Source organism: Phocoena sinus, chromosome 14, assembly GCF_008692025.1.
Source record: "Phocoena sinus isolate mPhoSin1 chromosome 14, mPhoSin1.pri, whole genome shotgun sequence".
Classification (NCBI taxonomy): Eukaryota; Metazoa; Chordata; class Mammalia; order Artiodactyla; family Phocoenidae; genus Phocoena; species Phocoena sinus.
The window spans coordinates 43,770,735-43,793,279 of NC_045776.1; the positions used below are offsets into that span (position 1 = coordinate 43,770,735).

The following is a 22,545-nucleotide window of genomic DNA, read 5'->3' on the forward strand; positions in this document are numbered from 1 at the left end:
GGGAATGTGCCAGAAAGGCTAATTCTTGGGTCTCTTCTCAGATCCACTGAGTAAAAAACTCTGTGGGGGAGGCCTTGCAGGTGTTCCTAGTGTACAAGTTCACCTCTGTACTAGGTCTTTGCTACTCAGTGCTGTTCATAACACCTGACAGCAGGTGAAGAAAGTGGATTCAGGCCCCATCCCAGACCTAGCGAATCAGAATCTGCTTTTCAACAAGCTGTCCCAGGAGATCCCTTTGTACATGAAATTTGATAAGCACTGTATAGATGATCCCTTGGTTAGAACCTGCAAAAACTAATAGATGAACAACACAATTAGCCAATTAGAGTGAGTACACTGGTAGTCTCAGGCAGCAGGTCTACGGCTGCCAAATGGTAAGGAAATTTGTCCCGTCTCACCTGATGACCCCAATTCAAGGCCACATCTCTTCTGTCCACCCACACAGCAGAATCTCCCACCCTACTCTGTGTTCTTCTGTACTGAATAACTGTAACTGACTCTCTGTATACTTTGTACCTTATGGTTGCATATGTTGGAGGGTATACAGTGGCACATAGGGTAACCAAATTTAGGTGCATGGCATACTCACTGCCACTTTACTTAGTGAATATATTTTGCCAACCCATAATTGAGGGGAAAAAAATCACATTTTGACATTATTTTTGGTCCGGGTCTATCCAACAAATTTACTAAATTATGTTTAAAAACCAACCTGAATAACCTGGATGGTTTAAGCAACGCACTCGCAGTATCCTGAGATCATTTTGGCAGATAGATGACTTGACGTATTCTTTTCTTACTGAGCCAGTTCATCACCATGTACGTTTTTAAGCTTTTATTTTTCTGGGTGTAGCTGACTTTGAATATCATAGGTGTGGCTAGGAAGCTGTCAGAACCAGTTGTGTTTTACTGAGTAACCATATTCTGTCACGATTATTTCTTTTCATTTCAGACTGGGAAATCAGGCAGAAGGAAATGAAGGCAAATTTTCAGAGTTATTTTAATCTTAATATTTTAATCTAATATTTATGTGTCATTAACATTAAATAGATAACAAATAATTATTAAAATTAAATATGAATTTGGTATTTATATTTTAATATTAAATACACTTGAAGTTAAATATCAAGGGGACACTTGCCACTGACAAACACATGTCCCTTGATATTTTGTGACAGTTGTGACAGAGACTTCTGGTTGTTTACCAACTATCCCCTAACCTAACTATTTCTTAGAGATGGACCTTGATTTCATTCAGAATGGCTATGAGCCTCACTAAGAGACCAGTATTTCCCAATCCCTTGAACTAAGTGTGACGTGTCCTAGATTGTGGTCAATGAGAAGCAAGTGAATTGCTGTGTATGAAATTTCTGAGTAGGTGTTTTAAAGGAGCTGATTCAGCTGGAAGATGTTTTTAGGTTTTTTTGTTTGTTTTAGTTTTGTTTTATTTTGTTTTTTGCATCCCTCAATTGAATTTCATGACTTCTAGAACACAGATGTGATGGCTGGTGCTCAAGCAGCCATATTATGATGCTTCAGATTGGAAACCATGAGCCATTAGTTGAGAATGGTGGAGCATCAAGATAGAAGGAGCCTAAATCACTTGTGACTTTGTGGAGCCTCCAAACCTGCCCTGGTCTTCCTGCCTCTGGACCTGTCCACTTGAGTGACTAAACCTTTCTGTGTTTAAGCAATGAAATTTTAGATTTTCTGTTAAATGTAGCTAGTCTAATCTGATATAGGGAGATAACAGAGACTGGATGGAAATAATTGTTTTACTTAAGTCATGATTCAATCAACTTAATCTGCCTTGGGAACTCATTTTTTTTTTGGCTAAGATTTCAAAAATGGTTGTTCTTGAAGATACCTCTGTGTTCTCGAAACAGTCTCAAGGCAAAATGAAGTATTAATTATTTAATGGAAGTCAAAAAGGTGTACCTTTTCTTCACTTGAAAATACTCTTTTCTGTTCTCCCTGAAGTCAGAAGCCTGACTTTGTCAGAAGGCATGCATCTAGGAGTGAGGCAGTTTGGACTTTGCTATTAACCTGTTGTATGATCTTTAACAAGTCATTGAAGCTCATTTACTTCAATCCCCTCAACTATAAAAAGGATTTTATTTGTTGGTTTTATAAGCCAAACTGACGTTCTTCAATGCAGCGATTATGTTTCAGTCATCACTGTGCTCTCCCTTACACCTGTGCTTGACAAGAGTTTTTGTTTGTTTGTTTGTTTTGTGTGTGTCAATAGTATATATATATATATATATATATACACATGGCATTTAGTATTTAATTGGTGCATTAAATTAAAAACTTCAATGAAAACATCTTCCCTAATTTTAAAATACACCTTTTAAGATTTAGCATACTATTTCCACTGCTTCAGTCTCTGTCCCTATAAATTGTGTGATCAAATGGATGTGTTCCCTTAAGTCTGAGGGATTCAATGTTTGGTTGCATTCTAATAGCTTGAGGCATGGTCTCATTTTTCAGTTAATATATAGGTAAATAAAAGCAAATACAATTTATTTTCCTATTAATTAATCCAACAAATTACATCCCAGTCTAAAATATTTCTTATGCCAATTCAACTAGACTTCAAAATGAGTAAAGGTGATTTTAACAAACACAGGAAGTTGAGGAGGTTTCAGCAGGTGACAAAGAAGACAATTTTATGGTTTTGCTGTATGACAAATGGTGATTCCACACGCCTATTAACTTAGTTGGAATTCTGCTCTTCCACATTAGAGGCTATATAAAAAGGTATTTTAAAAATGATCTCAGGATTTGTATTAGACTACTTGGTAACAGAAATAAAGTGGCTTATTTATTTATTTAGACATCATGAACCACCTGATCCTGCCTGCTCAGGGCACATTGTCGCCCAGTAGCCAAAGCCAGAACCCTGGGCATCACCCTTGACTCTTCCCCCTCTGCCCTCCCTCATCTAACATCCCACATAGAACTACAACCAGTTCGCTCTACCTCTTAATTATCTCTTAATGTAATCAATTTCTTGTAAAGAATCAATTTCTTATAAAGTGGTTTAAATAGGCAAAAGTTCATTTTCACTAATGTAAAACAAGCTCAGAGTCTTGGACTTACAGGGGCTTCTTTATTTTTTTTTATTTTTTATTTTTTTCGGTACGTGGGTCTTTCACTGCTGTGGCGTCTCCCGTTGCGGAGCACAGGCTCTGAATGCACAGGCTCAGTGGCCATGGCTCACAGGCCCAGCCACTCCGCGGCATGTGGGATCCTCCCGGACCGGGACACGAACCCATGTCCCCTGCATCGCCAGGCGGACTCTCAACCACTGCACCACCAGGGAAGCCCTACAGGGGCTTCTTAATATCATCAATGTCCCAGAAGCCTTCACTTTTTCTGCTCAACCATCCTTTGTACAAATTGCTTCACAATCACAAGATGGCTCATGCAACTCCAGCTATCACGTCTGAGTCTGAGGCAGAAAAAAAGAGGAAGGAGGAAGACGTTCTTTTTAGGGAGCATTTCCAGAAGCTCCCTCCAACAACTCCTGCCTACATACCCTTGGGAGAACTTAGTCACTTGTCCATCCCTAGCTGCAAGAGAGAGTGAGAAATGTGGTTTATCAGCTGAACAAAATCAGGGCACTGTAACTAAGGAAGACGTTTAATAATGATAGGAGGTAATCTGGGGGCAAATATGCAGGAGAAATATTGTTTCTTATTCTTAACCACTGTTTCCTGCCCCAGGTCAGTACAGTAAGATTCTTAGCAAAATATTTATTCCTTATATAATGATTTGCAGGGCAGGAATAGAGATGCAGACATAGAGACATAGAGAACAGACATGTGGATGGGGTCGGGGAGGTGTAGAAGGGGAGGGTGGGATGAATTGGGAGATTAGGATTGACATATATACACTACCATGTGTAAAATAAATAGCCAGTGGGAACCTGCTGTATCGCACAGGGAGTCAGCTCAGTGCTCTGTGATGACATAGATGGGTGGGATGGGGGTGGGAGGGAAGAGATATATGTGTACATATAGCTGATTCACTTAGCTGTACAGCAGAAACTAACACAACATTCTAAAGCAACTATACTCCAATAAAAAAAGTTGTTAGTGGACTATGTAGTAGTTTGAGTGGCTCACACTCTTTCACATGCCAAGTTTTACAAAATACTGCAGAGTTAAAGCTTATTTTTAAAGTGCCATAAATAAAACCTCAGTTTTTTTCAGAGATTTAAACCTGATTACTTCCTTAAACCATATGTGGCCTGCAAATTTTGGGGGGTTTTGGGGGAGGAGAGGAGAAGCTTTTACAGTTGAAAAAATTGTGAATAAACTGCTATATTAAAAATCAGGATATTTCACCCCAAATGCAAATTTGTGACTTTGCTTGAAAAATTGGCAGGTCTGGCAACACAGAGTCCATATTCCCAAAGACCACCACTTGCTTGGAAGTGACAAGTGACTTTCACAGGGTCTCTGCCAGTGCCAGAGCCCTAGGAGGCTTTGCCATTTATGTCTCAGATAAGAAGGCTGTCAATTGCCATTTATCATGACACTTGTACTATTGTTTTCTGAAGGTAGATGTAGGAAGGAAAAGAGATGTATTTTTTGTGCTCTTATCTTCACAAAAGCAGAATAATAAAAAGGGCTGCTCTTTTCAACCAACCTAACTTATTTATTTTGATTACTTTCCTGGACCCTGCAGGTGTTAAAGGCTATGACTACTTACACTACATGAATTTTCAATATAAAATGGATTATGTTGCCATTTGGTGTACAATATAATTTGTTTCTTCATTATGTTCATTGTTTTCTCTCCCCTCCCCACATCTGAGTGTAAGCTCCATGAGGGCAGAGATCTTTGTGCTTAAAACAGTGTCTGGAACACGGAGGAAACTCAGTAAATGCTTGTTGAAGACATTTACTGAGCACCTACTATGTGCAAGCATTACAGGATACTATCACAAGTGTTATCTCATTGAAAATATTAGTAACATACTTCCAAGTTTAGGTGTTTATTATTCCTTTTCCCAGTAAGAAAACTGAGGCTGGGAGAGGTTAGCTGACTTAAACAAGATCAGACTGCTAGGTTTTCAAGGATTTAAAGGTAAGGCTGACCAGTGATTACCCCCTGAACATTTCTCCTGAAATGGCCTTCTCAGGTCCATACTACAATGGAAAGTGTTTTTAGCTTATCAATCCTAAAAGAAAAAATACTTCCTATGAATCTGTGTTAAATATTTTACATACATCCTTCTACAATGTAAATTTCAATCTTCAGCTGGTACATTTCTGTGGGAAGGTGGAAGGCACACAGAGTCTTCCTCACATTAGAGCCATTCTCTCCACAGCAGAATCAATGGGTTAAACAGATAGATGGCTTTCATTTGGAGTTGCCCTAACTATCCATATCCTGATAATGATCAAGTTTGCGTCTTCAGATTGGATGTCTCTAGAATTCCACATCCGTATTGCTTACTAATTATTCCAGCCTGACGGCTCACAGAAATCTCAAACTCAGTACCTTCAAAAGCAAATTATTTAACTCCTGCACAAACTAGCGCGTTCTTGCTGTTCCTACCTTTGTTACTAACAATACTGTACACTCTTTGTCCAAACATAAATCAAACCCAGAATTCTGCAATTATTTGAGTATATAAAGAATAGAAGGTTAATGCACTCCAGAGGAGACAGATTTATAAATGAAATAATTACAACACTTTGGTCAGATAACCAATTACAGAGGCAGATATGAAAGCTGCTACATATACAGAAGACTCAAAGTGCTTCCCCTCCATGGGGAAGTAGGGAAGGCTCCCTGAGCAAAGCAGAAGACATTCTAGATGGAGTGGAAGTAAGGCTTCCCAAGCCTAACAAAGCCAAAACAACCAACCAAAAGCAAAACGAAACAAGCAAAAAACAAGATCTACTAAAGTTCCAAACAACACAAATTCAAAACCACTCTTAGGGAGGTTGGATTGGAGGGGTTGTAGAGCTGGAAGACCAGTGAAGATGGTCCAGATGAGAGATGAGGGATTAAACACAGCAATGAAGCTGGAGACTGATGTGATGTGAAGGTGAGAGGGTGTCTAGGATGACTCCCTGGTTTCTTTCTTGAGTAAGTGCAAGGATCATGAAACCATTAACCACATGAGGAGAGAAGCAAAGCAGTTTTGTTCTGGAAAGATAATGGCTTCAGTTTGGGATATTCTGAACTTGAGGTGTTTTTTTTTTTTTTAAACACATGTGCTTTCTTATTTTATTCTTTCTGACAGAGTTTTTGTGGGTTTTTTTACATCTTTATTGGAGTATAATTGCTTTACAATGGTGTGTTAGTTTCTGCTTTATAACAAAGTGAATCAGTTATACATACACATATGTTCCCATATCTCTTCCCTCTTGTGTCTCCCTCCCTCCCACCCTCCCTATCCCACCCCTCCAGGTGGTCACAAAGCACCCAGCTGATTTCCCTGTGCTATGCGGCTGCTTCCCACTAGCTATCTACCTTACGTTTGGTAGTGTATATATGCCCATGCCTCTCTCTCGCTTTGTCACAGCTTACCCTTCCCCCTCCCCATATCCTCAAGTCCATTCTCTAGTAGGTCTGTGTCTTTATTCCTGTCTTACCCCTTGGTGCTTCAAAACATTTTTTTCCTTAAATTCCATATATATGTGTTAGCATACGGTATTTGTCTTTCTCTTTCTGACTTACTTCACTCTGTATGACAGACTGTAGGTCTATCCACCTCATTACAAATAGCTCAATTTTGTTTCTTTTTATGGCTGAGTAATATTCCATTGTATATATGTGCCACATCTTCTTTATCCATTCATCTGATGATGGGCACTTAGGTTGTTTCCATCTCCGGGCTATTGTAAATAGAGCTGCAATGAACATTTTGGTACATGACTCTTTTTGAATTATGGTTTTCTCAGGGTATATGCCCAGTAGTGGGATTGCTGGGTCATATGGTAGTTCTATTTGTAGTTTTTAAGGAACCTCCATACTGTTCTCCATAGTGGCTGAACCAATTCACATTCCCACCAGCAGTGCAAGAGTATTCCCTTTTCTCCACACCCTCTCCAGCATTTATTGTTTCTAGATTTTTTGATGATGGCCATTCTGACCGGTGTGAGATGAAATCTCATTGTAGTTTTGATTTGCATTTCTCTAATGATTAATGATGTTGAGCATCCTTTCATGTGCTTGTTGACAGTCTGTATATCTTCTTTGGAGAAATGTCTATTTAGGTCTTCTGCCCATTTTTGGATTTGGTTGTTTGTTTTTCTGTTATTGAGCTGCATGAGCTGCTTATAAATTTTGGAGATTGATCCTTTGTCAGTTGCTTCATTTGCAAATATTTTCTCCCATTCTGAGGGTTGTCTTTTGGTCTTGTTTATGGCAGAACACTGTATGACACAAATCGCAGCAAGATCCTTTTTGACCCACCTCCTAGAGAAATGGAAATAAAAACAAAAATAAACAAATGGGACCTAATGAAACTTCAAAGCTTTTGCACAGCAAAGAAAGCCATGAACTTGAGGTATTTATGGGAGTTCCAGGACGGTACTTCTGGTTCCAAATCTGGAAAGAACGAACACACTTGATGCCCGCCACCTCCTCTTCCCACTCTGTTACTTAATAGCTGTGTAATCCATCCCCAAATACTGGAAGTTCATTTAGTGCAGGGAACACTTTTTCTTTGGCTTCCTATCTAAGTAACTAGTGGTATAAATACTTTTATCCGCATGAATATTCAAAGCATCTTTTCTTTTCTCTGCTCTGTGAGAACTGGCTAGACATCCCCCTTACACCTCTTTCCTTCTCTCCCTCTTAATCCCCCACTCTACTGAGTGAAATAAAATGAACATGAGAAAAGATGTGAATTATATCTGGATAAATTTGTTATTAAGAAAAGAAAGAAAAGAAATGAAAGAGAAGGAGAGCTCAGAGAATGAGGAGATGGTTTATTTTATTTATGTGGCGATGGTTGTTGCTGTTGAGGAGTAGAAAGTGAGAAGTAGGAAAAAGGTACCTTTAAATTTTTGGGAAACAGCAGCAAACTGTATAAAGGGCACTCAGAATGTTAGCCATGGGAAGAAAGCATTTTTAAGAAGGTTACTAGGTATTAAGAATACCCCCTGAAAAGGCTAGCATCGGGGAGAAGGCAATTTCCACTTTACCCTCTTGAGTTCTTGTGCCAGACTAATAACAAAATTGACACATGGGGCTTCCCTGGTGGCGCAGTGGTTGAGGGTCCGCCTGCCGATGCAGGGGACGCGGGTTCGTGCCCCGGTCCGGGAGGATCCCACATGCCGCGGAGCGGCTGGGCCCGTGAGCCATGGCCGCTAAGCCTGCGCGTCCGGAGCCTGTGCTCCGCAACGGGAGAGGCCACAACAGTGAGAGGCCCGCGTACTGCAAAAAAAAAAAAAAAAAAAAAAAAAAATGACAGATTAACAGGAGAAAGAGAAACATATTGTAATTTGTATACACAGAAGTGTCATAGAAATGGACCTAAGCAGTGGCCAAAGCAGGCAGCTTTTATACTTTTTAGGCAAAGAAACAATAAATTTGTGAGGAATTGACAGGACAAAGAAACTTCGGTTTTGGGTGTTAATGAGTAAAGAATCTAAACAGAATTTGGGCTTGGGGTGGTAAATTAAAGAAGTAACAAGGTTGGTTTATACAGGATCTCAGCCCGAATTCCCTGTCTCTGGAGATAGGGGTGTCCTTCTACCTCCAGATGCAGGAGGGCACCTTTCACAGGAGAGTTATTTCCTGCTTTCAGGGAGACAGAAAGGAGGGTTAGAGTGTCCCTCTCGCATTGGCCATTTCTTCAATAACTTTAACTCAAAATGATCACTACGCCATGGTGGCATATTTGGGGATGGCCTGCCCTGAGCCTCAACACTGGAAAAGGTTTGAAGCACTTGAACAGGTTTTCTTTATTTTGGACTGTGTTTCCTAGAAAGCCCACTCTGCTGGGACTGGGCCCGGGGCTGGCGTAGGCTAAGAACACTAACATGGTAGCTGGCCAGGTAAATGTTTGGGGAATGACTGGATTTGTTTTTGTTTTCAGTTTTATTGACAAAACTGGTGTGCATAAAGTGTACAATGTGATGATTTAATATCTGTATATTTTATGACATGATTATTAGAATTAAGTTAATTAACACATCCGCCAACTCATATACTTAAGAAGGCTTGCACCCTTTGACCAGATTTCCTTATTTCCCTACCTCCCAGACCCCCTGGTAACCACATTTTAATCTTCATCAAGATATCTATATAGATCTATAGCTCTATGTATCTATCATCTATCTATCTATCTATCTATCTATCTCTATGTCTATATTTTTTAGCTGGCTTCCCAAAATCGAATAGATGAAAAAATTACCCACATTTAAATAAATTACTATTACTATTACTTTCCTTGCTATTATTTTCTCTGGAGTGAGTTACATAGAATTGTCTCTATGAACTGCAATTACATTTCCATGCCTGTAATTAAAAATCAATGTTGTAATTAGGAATTTGTTTTGTTTATATACACTTGGGGAAGATAGAGATGGATTAAATGATGACATAGGAGAGAAGGAACAGAACTGCTAGAGCAATGTTCTCAAGGAGGTGGGAGGAGACGGGAATTAATGCCCAAGTGTACAAGCTGACCTTAGCCATGAACAGAGGCAGTTCTTCTACAGTATAGAAGAAAAGCCCATATATAATATACATGGCACAGATGCAGACAGGTGGGTAGGTGTGGGGAAGCTTGTAGTATTCCTTGATATTTTGTATGTGAAATTGAAAGCTATTTTGTATGTGAAATTGAAAGCTAAATCAGTAAAGGAAACTAAGGTTAAAGGAGGGTGTTTGGGAGGTTTGAGCAGAAAAAAGGAGATATGAAAATATTGCCAACGAGAAAAGGGAAGTGAATGGACTAGGCAAATAGAGTGAGACTGCTGGGCCTAGTTAAGATACTGATCACGGGACTTCCCTGGTGGCGCAGTGGTTGAGAGTCCGCCTGCCGATGCAGGGGACACGGGTTCGTGCCCCGGTCCGGGAAGATCCCACATGCCGCGGAGTGGCTGGGCCCGTGAGCCATGGCCGCTAAGCCTGAGCGTCCGGAGCCTGTGCTCCGCGGCGGGAGAGGCCACAGCAGTGAGAAGCTCGGTACTGAAAAAACAAAACAAAACAAAACAAACAAAAAAAGATACTGATCATGACCTTAACGTGGAACTCCTGAACTTGGATATGAGTTTCATCTGCAGCCACATTCACCTGTGAGTGTGTAGCAGTTGGGAGGGTGGAGAGTTAGATTTAATCAGGGAGTCACTTTGACAAGGAAGCATCAGCTTCCTAATTTTTGTCAGTCCAACAGGTGTAAAGGATATTTTATGATTTTAAAATGCACTTCTCTGGTTTCTTAAAATATGCGTTGTAGGCTTTGGGATTCCTTTATTGTAAAATGCCTGGTCACACCCTTTGCCCATTTTTTTCTATTGTGGCTCCTGTCATGTGTAAGAATTCTTTGCACATTCTAGATATTATTCCCTTGTCTGTTTTAGTCATAACTAATGTATTCTCCCAATCTATCACCTATTATCTTTATTCATGGTGTCCTTGGTTGAATAGAAAGCCTGAATTTTAATGTAATCAAATGTATCTTTTAAAATTTTCTTTATGGTATATGCTTTTTGGGTGTTATTTTAAAAATCTTTCTCTACCCCTGGGTCATATAGATGTTCTATATTGTCTTCCATTAACTTATATCTTTGTCACCACAGGAAGTTTATCCCATCTGGAGTCCACTCTGTACATGATGTTAAGTAGGGAATCAGTTCTGTTTTTCTCCAATAAAGAATCAGTTTTCCTAACGACACCACTAAATAATTTCTTCTTTTTTCAGTGGTGTGTGCTGTCCACACTTTTATCATACATTAAGTTCCTATTTCTGCACTGGTCTCTTTCTGAATTTTAAAACTCTTTAGCCTATTTGTCTGTTCTTGTGCAAAAACCATACTAGAAATTCTTGGTAGGCCCAGCTCACATTTTAACAAATATACTAATACATGTCCATTATGTTTGAGACCAGATTAGGAACACTCACCCTGCTAAATTTGACTCAAGACATCATTTTAGTAGGCCTATAAACATTAAAATTAGAAAAACAAAGAATTACTTACCAAAAAAACCTCCCAGGAGTCATTCATTCATTTATTCATTTACTCACTCTTTCAACAATTATTTATTAGGTATCTACGATGTGCCAGGATTCATGCTGGTTAGTGCCAGGGATACAGGGAGAACCAAAAAAGGTCAAGTGCAGTCATGAAAATGTATGGTCTTTGGTGAAAAACAAATATTAATCAAATTTAACATTGTAATTGTGACAAGTGCTCTAAAGAACAGGCAGTTGGTTTTTTTGGGTTGTTTTTTTGCAGTACACGGGCCTCTCACTGTTGTGGCCTCTCCCGTTGCGGAGCACAGGCTCCAGACACACAGGCTCAGCGGCCATGGCTCATGGGCCTAGCCGCTTCGCGGCATGTGGGATCTTCCCGGACTGGTGCACGAACCCGTGTCCCCTGCATGGGCAGGTGGACTCTCAACCACTGCGCCACCAGGGAAGCCCTAGGCAGTTTTTTAATGAGGAAGATTTGACCTGATCAGAGAGGGATTTGACCTGGTGGGAGAGAAAATAAAAGTTGCTATTTATTGGATGGGCTAGGCCAGAGACAGAAGATAGTTCCAGGTAAGGGAAGCATATACAAAACACCCATGGTAGAAGGAGCCTCTCGAGTACAGATCTGAAAAAGTGCAAATGTGTCTGTGTGTGGCAATATTTAGAAGTCAGGTCGAGCAGAGGAATCCAGGCGAGGAGAATGCACAGACCCAGCCAGCAAGGGAAGAAGAAAACAGGAAAAACAGGAGACATGACTGTCAAAGAAGCCAAGAGCAAATATGTTCTAAGTGAAGTGATCTCACAAAACAGTGAGTTTCCTGTCCCTAGGTCCGTTTCAGAATTTAACACATGAATTTTAGTCGGTGATGTTTCATCCTTATAGAACACTCTTTATATATCATTTTGCACTTAGCTTGAGATTAGTCTTTTCTTTCACAAAAGAGTCCGCATGAGGTGAATAGCAGGTGGAGAGTACTTGTTCAGCCCAATTGTACTTCCTTAGGCGTTTCCTTCCAGCACATGCCCTTTCTGTGTTGCTCACCACAGCATTCCCAGGGCTGAGAAAATGCCTGAGACATAGTTGATACTGAATAAATACTTGTCAAACTAGTTAGTTAGTAAAGCAAATAATTGAAAATTCTGTGGTTTTAAGGATATATTTGCTCACAGCACTCCAGAGTGGCACATGTCAATGGCATTCTATTAAAGGCGAGAGTAGACACGGTCATGTTCAACACAACTGCCTCAGAATTCATTCATTGGCTTTTTTTTTTTTTTTTTTTTTTTTTTTTTATAAATTTATTTATTTATTTTTGGGTGTGTTGGGTCTTCGTATCTGTGAGAGGGCTTTCTGTAGTTGCGGTGAGCCAGGACCATTCTTCATCGCGGTGCGCGGGCTTCTCACTGTTGTGGCCTCTCCCGTTGCGGAGCACAGGCTCCGGACGCGCAGGCTCAGCAGCCATGGCTCACGGGCCCAGCCGCTCCGCGGCATGTGGGATCTTCCCAGACCAGGGCTCGAACTCATGTCCCCTGCGTTGGCAGGCAGACTCTCAACCACTGCGCCACCAGGGAAGCCCCATTGGCTTGTTTTTTAATTGAGGGTCTTTTAAGTGAAAGTACTTCGATAAGAACGGACTGATTGTTTATTTCACACTCTACCCCTTATTTATTTCAAAAATATATTTTGAAAGGTAATGGAAGTTGAATTTGATTAGTACACTTTTATTGAGGACAATTTTGAAGAGAACTTCAAAGAAATATGGCAGCATTAAAAAATAAATATTTTATTTATTGAACAAGGCAGCACTTAAAAAGCTTTTCTCCCATCATATAAGAATTCTGATGGTCCTTGCCCTAAGAAGCTCACAGTGTAAAATGAGAAATAGAAAAAGTGAACAGAATTTCTATTCAGTATGTTAACTGCAATACTAGGAATGCATGCCAAGAGGGCTATGGGCATACAGGGTAGACATTCAATAAATGTTTGTTAAATGTTGAAAACAAATTGGTCCCAATTTTCAGTAAGTACAAAACCAGCGCGAGCTGCGGCATCTCATTTTGGTATTGCATAGTTAATCCTTCTGAATCAGATGAGGTCTGGGGGTTGTGTTGGGGGGACAGAGCCTGAAGGGTTTGGAAGTCGTGAGTGAATTAACACTGGGGTTCAGCCCTAGACCAGTACCTGAGCAAAGAGGAAGAACAGGAACTAGGGAACTGTCATAAGCATGAAGCCTGGTGGGCGATGAGTGGGTTGTAAAGGTATGGTAGCAGTGGGCAGAAGAGGGATACCCATATTAACCAACATTCATGGAGCTCTTAGAATATGCTAGGTTTTATTCTGCATCATTTAATCTTGTAACAACTCTGAGAGGTAAATAGTCTAATTGTGCTCATTTTATTATGGTTATCTGATGTTTTCCTCTTCACTTTCACCTGTAAAGTAACTAGACAATGTTCTTCAACCTCATTTTTCCCCCCTTAGGTCTGTTTCCTTTGCTTTGAGGTTCCATTCTGTGTCATTGGCCACGCCAAGATAGAGGCACCCTAAAGATCACGTGTCCACATGGACCCTTCTCCCCAGGCTTCAACAGTGGAATCACGCAGCTCAAAGAGAGCTGTCCCTGTGTACATATCAGTAAGTGGTATTTTTTTGTTGCCATTAATATGTTCAGTTTCCGGTTTCTGAAATTAAAAACTGTGAAGCTAGGTTGCAGAGATGTGCCCCAAGTGCCTTGCTGTTTGTTTAGTTTTTTAAGGACAACTCTGGTTCTGACTTTCTACTTGGAAAGGAACACCTATTTCCAGCCAACTTCTCAAAAATAAGCCACAAGGAGTCTAAGTAGTTTAATTTTAGATGTGGAAGGTGCCATAGACAGCATCTAGTATTACTTTAATTATCTTACTTAACAAACAGGCGTGCTGAGCACTAAGGTTACATGAGTGGCCCAAGACACAAAGGAACTTGGTCCTGACTTTTGGTCCGGTGCACTCTTTACTATAGCAGAATGGAAAACCAGTTCAAGTCAGCAAAATCATCTTCACAGCCAAAAGACATACTTAAAAATTTCATCTTCCCATATTTCATTGTCTCTTCAAATTTATACCTGTTGTTTCAAAATTGTAGTATAGAAGAATCTATTTCAGAAGCCATATAGTCTAATATAAATCGATTAAATTAATTGGGCCCCTTGTTTAGAGTTTATAATTCATTTCTTTGTTTAAAGAATCACAATGAAACAAACAAATCACCATCTTAGTAGCCTCAATCAGTTACGTAATGTGAAAGATGAAAATAAATATCTAAGGCGAATTCTTTTCAAATTGCTCTTCTCCCCTTTTCTGGAATGTGGAAAAATATGAGCTACCCTTAGGCATTAAAGGTTGAGGGGTAGGCAAGAGTTTGGAAATGTCCTATTGTCAAGGGCTATGATGACAGCCTGAGTAGATTTCTTAAACCTGAAACTAGCTTGCTTCTCTTCCTCTGGAAAGCTTCACGCTAGAGATCATGATATCTTCATTAATAGGATGAGGTGTGTTTATGAAAGCATTGCTGGGAAAAACATGATGGTTAAAAAATTATGGAAACAGAACGATGTCAACCATAGTCTCATGCTGATGACCCAGGCTTATTTTACAAGCAAAGGTTCAATGATAAATTTTATACACATGGAGACAACAGAACAGCTCATTATTTGTCATTCAGTAATAAAATAGAGCATGGGACTAATACATAGAATGTAACGCGGGTACTGTTTGACAATACTTTTGAATTTAAGTATATGGTCAATATTATAATAATTTTGGCTCTGTGTATAATGGTATTAGGACTGTACATGTTTTCAAGAGCTGAAATGTATCACGGCTGGCTTTTCAAACAAGTTTTCTCCACACATCCCTGTGGAGACAAACCAATTGAAATGGAACAGACAGGTTTCTCCTTTGTGGTCAGAATTCCCTGGTTTAAGCCATAATTGAAAAGAGGTGCAGGAGGATGATTCAGAATGCCCTGTCATTGCTTTCTGAAGAGCTGCAAGCATACCTCTTTTATACTTTAATCTTCCAGGTTAAGTACTCCTATAATTCATCTAGTTTAAGTATACTTCAAACCAAAACATACATTTTATCCTATTCTTTTTCTTTTCTTACCACGAACTCTGGTTTTTATGGTGGAAAGGGAAGAGAGAAATCTCAGACGTCCAGGAGTCCAATTTAGGAGGTAAGTTACAAGAAGGTCAGTGGTTGGCTTTAACTGTGACAAAGGAGGGTCTTGGATGAAATCAGTAGGCCCACATTTAACCAACGTCTACAAGATGTATTTTCAGTAGTAACTCACCCTTGATGCCTGGATTCCCTTATTTTAATTGATTAATTATTGTAATTTCCTTGTATCATTGCTATACTGGCCAGGACATTTCTGTTAAAAAAAAAAAAGACCAACAACAACCAAACAAGACCCCAAGAAAGGTGTGCCACAGATGAAACCTCTGTCTGAATTGCACTTGGATGTCTGCAGTAAATTAACTCCAGCAAAGAGTGTATAAAACAGTCTACCTGGGGTCAACCCTCTAATAGACGGGTCTTAGTTAGCTGTGACACAAAACGCGACCTCTCCAGCTCCCAGGCGGCCTTTGCGGGTCTGAAACTGGCCGCTGCGCACGGGGCGGAGTCGGGGCCGGGAGCGCGCCCCCTCCTGCGGCAGGACGCGCTCGGAGACCGAGTCTCGTTACAGTCAGGACTTCTGCTGGGCACGGTCAGCTGTTAATCCTCAAGGCGGATACCGGGGCGGTGGGGAGATGGGGCATATGGGTGGTGTCCGTCGGTGAGAAACACCTAGCACAGAAAAAGGGTGGCGCCGAGAGGGAGTTCCCACCTGTTGGCGTTCTTCCAGAAATAAAGACTTGAGAAAATACCAAGGAGGGGCCGATCGGTGTGTTTCGGACGCGCCTGGAACCCCACCCTCGGTCAGAGGAAAAGCTCCTGGGGTGAGACGCAGGAGCTTCAGAAAAACCAAGAAGAAAAGCAGCTCCCTCCGCGCGCCACGTCCTCTGCCTCGCACTCCTGCGCGGCCGGCCCAGCCTGCGCCTGGCCCGCGGCCCTTCGCCTGGCTGCGCCTTCCCACCCCGGCCTTCCGGTGCCTCAGCCGGCGACCTGCCTCCGAGTCCTCCCATGGCGGTAGCGCGACCCACAGGCTCCGCGAGCGGAGCCCTTTGCTGGCAACTCCTGCTGACCCTCGCGGTGAGTGGCTGCCCGGCCCCCGGTCCCGAGTGGGCGCACGGACCCATGGGGGAGGGAGGGGAAACTTTGGGAGCGGGGGTTGGTGGTGGCGGCGGCCCCTGCGGGCTGTTCTTGGGCCTGGGGCTGGCTGAAAAAAGTGCCGTAGGCTGGGGGAGGGGGGAGGGCAGACAGAGGAGAGCGAGCTGGGCGCAGCGATCCCGCAGGGGAGGAGAAGAGTGTCTCCGGTAGATGTCATCAGCGCAGGCAGATGAGCGGCCGCAAACGCCCGTCCCAAACCGTGGCCTCTGGATACAAGCCGGCGAGCGCTGCGCGCCCCGCGCTGCTCCTCTGCGCCTCGCGCTCCTCCCCGGGCGGGGCAGTCCGTTCGACCTCAGTGCCGGGCTCCGGCCGCAGACGAGGGGAGCCGCTGGGGATCGAAATCGCAGGTCCTTGGGTGAAAGGACTAGGCGCCTTTTGATCTTAGTGTGTGAGTGAAGGGGGGGATGGAAGAGCTGGGGCTGGGGCGGTCTCCACCCTCTGCGCCTAAAGATAGTAGATGGGCCGGCCCTAGGTGGTCCTTGGTACGGTTTCCATTGTTTGTCAGCACGTGAGATTTCATCCCCCTTGAACTTCGGGGAAGTGGCTTTCCCGATTTCTCGCCTCGGAGGCATACAGATTCTCCCCGCTCCTCCATCCCCCGCCAAGCCCTCCAGCTCTAGTTTCCTTCCCGCTTTAAAGAACCCAATAGCAAAGACCCCAAAGCTGGGAGGGAAAAAGGAGGTGGCCTTATTCGGAAGGGATAGCCCCCCTCCCTGGCAGGAAAGACCGAGGTCTCTTTGGGGGACCTCAAGGCATGGGAATCCAGTGCGGGGAGAGCAGCCCCTGGGAGACTGTGGGATCAGAGGTTCCCCAGTCAGGGCTTCCTGGGTCCCCTGGAAGGACAAAATTTACATAGACCAAGTACAGAGGTCAAAGCGCGTAGTGTCCTTTCACGTTGAGCCGCAGGCGTTAGGGCTCCAGTCCCTAACCCTGAAGGACAAGGGGACGAACCTGGAGAACAGACAGAGGGAGGATTCCTTCTGGGAGGGGTGCAACTGGCGGCGGGAAATATCCGTGTAATTTCCCTTACTCTACCGCTCTCGTTTTACAACGAAGTCCTGAAATTTTTAACGAATGAAATTGTAGTTGTTACTGTTATTAGAATGCCTTTCCCATGGAACTCCAGGGACTTCAAACCCTTAACTAAAATTCCCGGGGCACATTAATAACATACACAGGGCCGGGTGCACAGCAAGTAATAGTTCACAGCTGAGGAAATCAAGAGGGGAGTAAATAACGGTCGTAAGATATGTCTTTGATGACAAAAGGAACGGATTTTGCTTAGATTCTTAATAAAGTTGACACTTTTTTTTTTGTGACACTTCTTTTTAAACATTGCCCTTGAAGGAAAAGGCATGATTAGGCACGGGTACTAAAAGGCGCAGGCCATAAATAGCTTTGATCTTATATACTGACACACACAACTTTCTGTGTGTTCTCGCTTCCTTTTTAGAAGAAAGCACATATAAGGGAATAATAATAAAGTTGAATAATAAAGTTGAATAATCCTCATTCTTTGGCCTTCCTTAGCTTCAAAGCTGGATAGGCCAGAAGTGGGGTGGCTGTGGCTACCCCCCTCATCCTACTGCATTCTGGCTGGAAGGCTTGGTGGGTCTTAAGCTGTTCTGATGCTCGTGTGCATGTCTGTGCAGAGTCCTGCTAGCCTCAGATGCTTGTTGTGGTTGTGAGCCTCATGTGTGATAGACGTGTTAAAGAAAAGTAGGAACATTACTAAATAAAAATGGCTTGGGGGACACCCCTTACATTTCCCTTCCATCACCCTTCTGTGAATCAGCTTCTCCCAACTTCCTCATCTTGCCTCACCTCACACATTGAGTAACCACTTGAATGCTGCCTCTACCTAAACACCTAATGAAGTTTCTGTCTCTCTAAGGTCATCAGGGATCTCCACTGCTAAATCGAAATCATTCCTTATACAATTCCATCTTGTGGTTGGAGCTCTTCTAAATCAGGAAGTCCAGCATGAACATGGACCTGAAAAACCATGAAGTAATAAAAATGTCCTATAAAATATTTCAGCCTTACTCATAGTAAGGAAAGATGAGTTTAAAACTACATTGGTTGTAAAGCAATTATACTCTAATAAAGATGTTAAAGGAAAAAAGAAAAAAATGGTCTATATCAGAAAAAAATCTTTAGAAAAACAAACAAATAATTTAAAAATGGTATTACAAAAAAAAAGAAAGAAATACATTGAAATGTCATTTCTCATTTGGCAAACATCCAAAAGTTTGACAACAGGCTCTGTAGGCAAGAATGTGGAGAAATAGAAACTCATAAATGGCTAGTGAGTGTTAACAAAAAGTTACAACGCCTATGGTCTATATACAATTGTAACAAATGTAAATAGAAACTTTTACTTCTTCCTTTCCAATTTATATGCATCTACTCTCTTTCTGTCTATTCATATACCAAATACTGCATTGTTTTAATTATTGAGATTTCATAAGACCTTTCAGTATCTGCTAAAGCTAATATCCTTTCATTGCTTTTCTTTTTCATAATGTTTCTATCTTTGTTTATTTTTCCTTATTACATTTTATATCTGCTTGTCTAGTTCCAGAAAAAATATTGATGGGATTTTTTTTTTTTTTTTTTTGCGGTACGCGGGCCTCTCACTGTTGTGGCCTCTCCCGTTGCGGAGCACAGGCTCCGGACGTGCAGGCTCAGGGGCCATGGCTCACGGGCCCAGCCGCTCCGCAGCATGTGGGATCTTCCTGGACCGGGGCACAAACCCGTGTCCCCTGTGTTGGCAGGCGGACTCTTAACCACTGTGCCACCTGGGAAGCCCAATGGGATTTTTATTGGGATCATAAACTTTATAATTTAACTTAGTGTAAATTGATATACTTACGTTGTTGATTTTTTACTATCCAAAATAATAATATATATTTCTTTTGTTCAAGTCTGCTTTTGTGTCCTTCAGAAATAGTTTCAGGTTTTTCTCAAACTTTACATGTTTCTTGTTAAGTTTACTTTTTGGTATTCTAACTTTTTATCACTTTTGAAAATGATTTCTTCTTTTCCATTATATTGTTTAACAGATTTTGTTTATGTGTAGGATGACTAATGATTTCTGTATTTTAATAGCTGTTTCTGCTCCCTTATGAAATTTTCTTATTGTTTTGTGGTTAATTTCCTTGGGTTTTCCAGATAAATAGTCATATCAAATGCAAATAGTGGTTTTTTTTAACCTCTTTCAATTCATATGCCATCTAATATCATTCTCTTGCCTAATATACTTTAATGTAATGTTAGCTGTAGATGATGACCCTTGGGAAGTCTATCTTGTTTCTGAGTTTAGTGAGGCCACTGCTAATGCTTTTCCATCGATGATGTCATTATAATATAAAATAAAATTCTATTGAAGTAGCACTTATCAATTCTTATTGGGGGCACTTTTTAAAAAAAATTTAAGAATGGTTATTGACTTGGTCAAATGGTTTTCAGCACCTATGGTGCTGATCACATGCCAAGGCTTCTTTAAACTAATTAGCGGCCTGTGTTTCCTAGAGCAAATGAGTGATGTGAATGTGGATCACAAATCCATGTGAGGACCAGTTTACTTCTAGCTTAGTCTTACAATGAAGGTTTCACATTTGGAGATCCAGATTAATGTGGACAGATCTTCTCCTAGATCTTAGCCAGGTCTGTGCTTTGATTTCACTCCCCTCTCTTGAGGCCAAAAAGCCAGAATCTAATCTTTTCAGATTAGAAGTTGTTTCTGGTTACTACTGTGTTCCAGCTTTATCCTCAGTTTTTGCCTAGCTGGATGGTTTTAGGATGGTTTAAAAACATGTATCCATCATTTTTAGTTTTGACCTGGGGGTTGGACTGAATGCCCTAAGTCCCATTATTGGAAATGAAAATTGTTCCCCTAATTCATTTGTCACACTGGTCAGAGTTAACCTTATTCAAATAGAAAGCTGCTTATGTAATTTATCTGCTTAAAACAAATCTTTGGTTTCTTATTATCTTTAGGAAGAAAAATATATATGTGTACTTTGTTAAGGCTGTTCAGGACCTGTCCCACACCTACTTCTGTGAATCCATTTTAAACTCCTGTCCCTCTTGTGCTATATGCATCAACCATCGCAAATTGCATTTTCAAGTCTGTGTCATCTCTGGGCCTTTGCATATGCAGTTCCTATGTTTGCAGCATACAAGCTCTGCCTCCCTGTGACATGGCTAACTTGTTGCCCCTCTTCACCTGGCTCTTAGAGGAGGCTAGTTCCTAGCGCTCTCCCAAAGCATCCTGTACTTCCCTGTCATAGCTTTTATCCTCCATTATTGAAATTACAAATAAGTCTTATCCTTGAATTGAACGTTTCATGAGAATCCCTTTTACTGCGCTGTGTCTAGTACATATTAGAACATTCAGTAAGTATTTGTTGAATGCATGAATGACTGGGTGTCCAGGATACTGTTATCTGAGATATTGTCTTAATTCGGCCACTTCTCACCTTTTCCATCGTTTTTACCTTAGTCCAAGTCACCACCTCTCCTCTCAGATAGATTCCTCCCAGTGGGTCTCCTTGCTTCCACTCTGTCTTCCCCATAGTCTGTTCTCACATGGCCACCGGAATGAGTCTGTGTAAATGCTCACCACGTGACACCACTCCACAGTGTCTAAAACCTACTGTGCTTCTCTTTGCCCTCAGAATAAAATCTGCACTCCTTACTGTGGCCTTTTAGACCCTACATGATATGCCTATGATTGTCTCTTCAATATCATGTCCTCTCACTCTTCCCTCACTGTGTTTACTGCTACACCCTTCTTTTTGTTCCTTCAACGCACCAGGTGAAGTCCCCACCCAGGGCCTTTGGCCTGGCTTTTCACTCCACCTGGAAGACTCTTCCCCAGTTAGTGAACTGGTTTGCATCCTGCTTTCACTCAAGTTTCTGGTCTTTATCACCTTCTCTTCCTGTTTTATTTTTCTCGTAACACTTACTCTTGGCATTGTGTGACCTTTGTGCATTTGTGTATTTACTTCTTGTCTTTTAGTGTAAAATAATCTCTGAGGTCAAGTTCTCTTTGTTCACCGTAGTAACCTTTGAACACTTCCTGGCACCTAGGCAGAAAGAAGAAATGTTGGTTGAATGAATCAGTGGGTGTATGCCTTCTGTCACCTTGAGCTGGACTCTTCACATGTCTGATTCTACTCCTATTCTCTCTGGGCTATGCAACCAATGAAGATTCTTTTCATCTTTTTATTTCTAATTCAAGTACAGTCTCTTTGTCATGTCCATCTCTGAGTTCCAAATGAAATGTAATCTCTGCCATGCTTGGTCCTTCATACATAATTAAATTAGATACTTAAAGGGTCTTTAGTGTATTTTGGAAATAAAAATTTTCATCCAAATTTTGATGATTTTAATTTATGTTTATAGACTTTTAAATAACAGTGTAGGGACTTCCCTGGCGGTCCAGCGGTTAAGACTCTGAGCTTCCACTGCAGGGAGTATGGGTTCGATCCCTGGTGGGGGAAGTAAGATCCTGCAGGCCGCGCGGTATGGCCCAAAAAAATAAAAGTTTAAATAACAGTGTAAATGCTGGTTGGCTGTTTTGCTTTTCATCAAAAACCTTTGCAAAAAACTGTGAAACTTTCAGAAGCATCCATTATAAAGTTTCAGAGAGAACAGAATTTATTTTCAGTGTGCTCAAATATATATTGTATTGGAATTGGTTCAGCATAAATCACTAAATCATTTAAATTTTTTAAGTGAAATATTTTTAACACTGACCTTAATTCTCATTATTGAGAACTTCAAAATAAGTTCATATTTCAAAGTCATGTGCTTATATGCGTGGGGTCATATGTAAATACTTTTTAAGTCACTCCATGGCAATGAGTCAGTGCTTCTCTTTAAAAGCATTGGAATTTTCTTTAGGATATTTTTGATTTGGTAACAAAACTCATAGACAGTTGACAGTTAATTGAAACAACTTGCTGGCTCATTAAATTTGTTTTTGTTTCTCTTTCCTTTTACATACCTGTGCTGCCTTCCTAATAATTTCCAGTGCTTTCCCACAA

The 22,545-nt window shown here is 41.2% G+C and overlaps 2 protein-coding genes across 6 annotated transcripts in view; both read left to right on the forward strand.

Moving 5' to 3' along the window:
* LOC116765001 (desmocollin-1-like) overlaps positions 1–16,078 on the forward strand; it is a 39,572-nt gene extending 23,494 nt beyond the window's left edge. Inside the window, 1 exon segment of the mRNA XM_032654042.1 lies at positions 15,798–16,078. Coding sequence (XP_032509933.1) covers positions 15,798–16,078 — 281 coding nt within the window.
* The window catches only part of LOC116739155 (desmocollin-2-like), a 32,804-nt gene continuing 26,079 nt past the window's right edge, over positions 15,821–22,545 (forward strand). For 2 of the 5 annotated variants that reach the window (XM_032603306.1, XM_032603309.1), the window contains exon 1: positions 15,964–16,411. In XM_032603306.1, the coding sequence (XP_032459197.1) occupies positions 16,343–16,411 (69 nt within the window). In that variant the 5' untranslated portion in view covers positions 15,964–16,342. Of the gene's footprint in view, positions 16,412–18,325; positions 18,500–22,545 lie in introns of those variants that run through there. The other 3 variants (XM_032603304.1, XM_032603308.1, XM_032603305.1) reach the window with 3 other exon arrangements.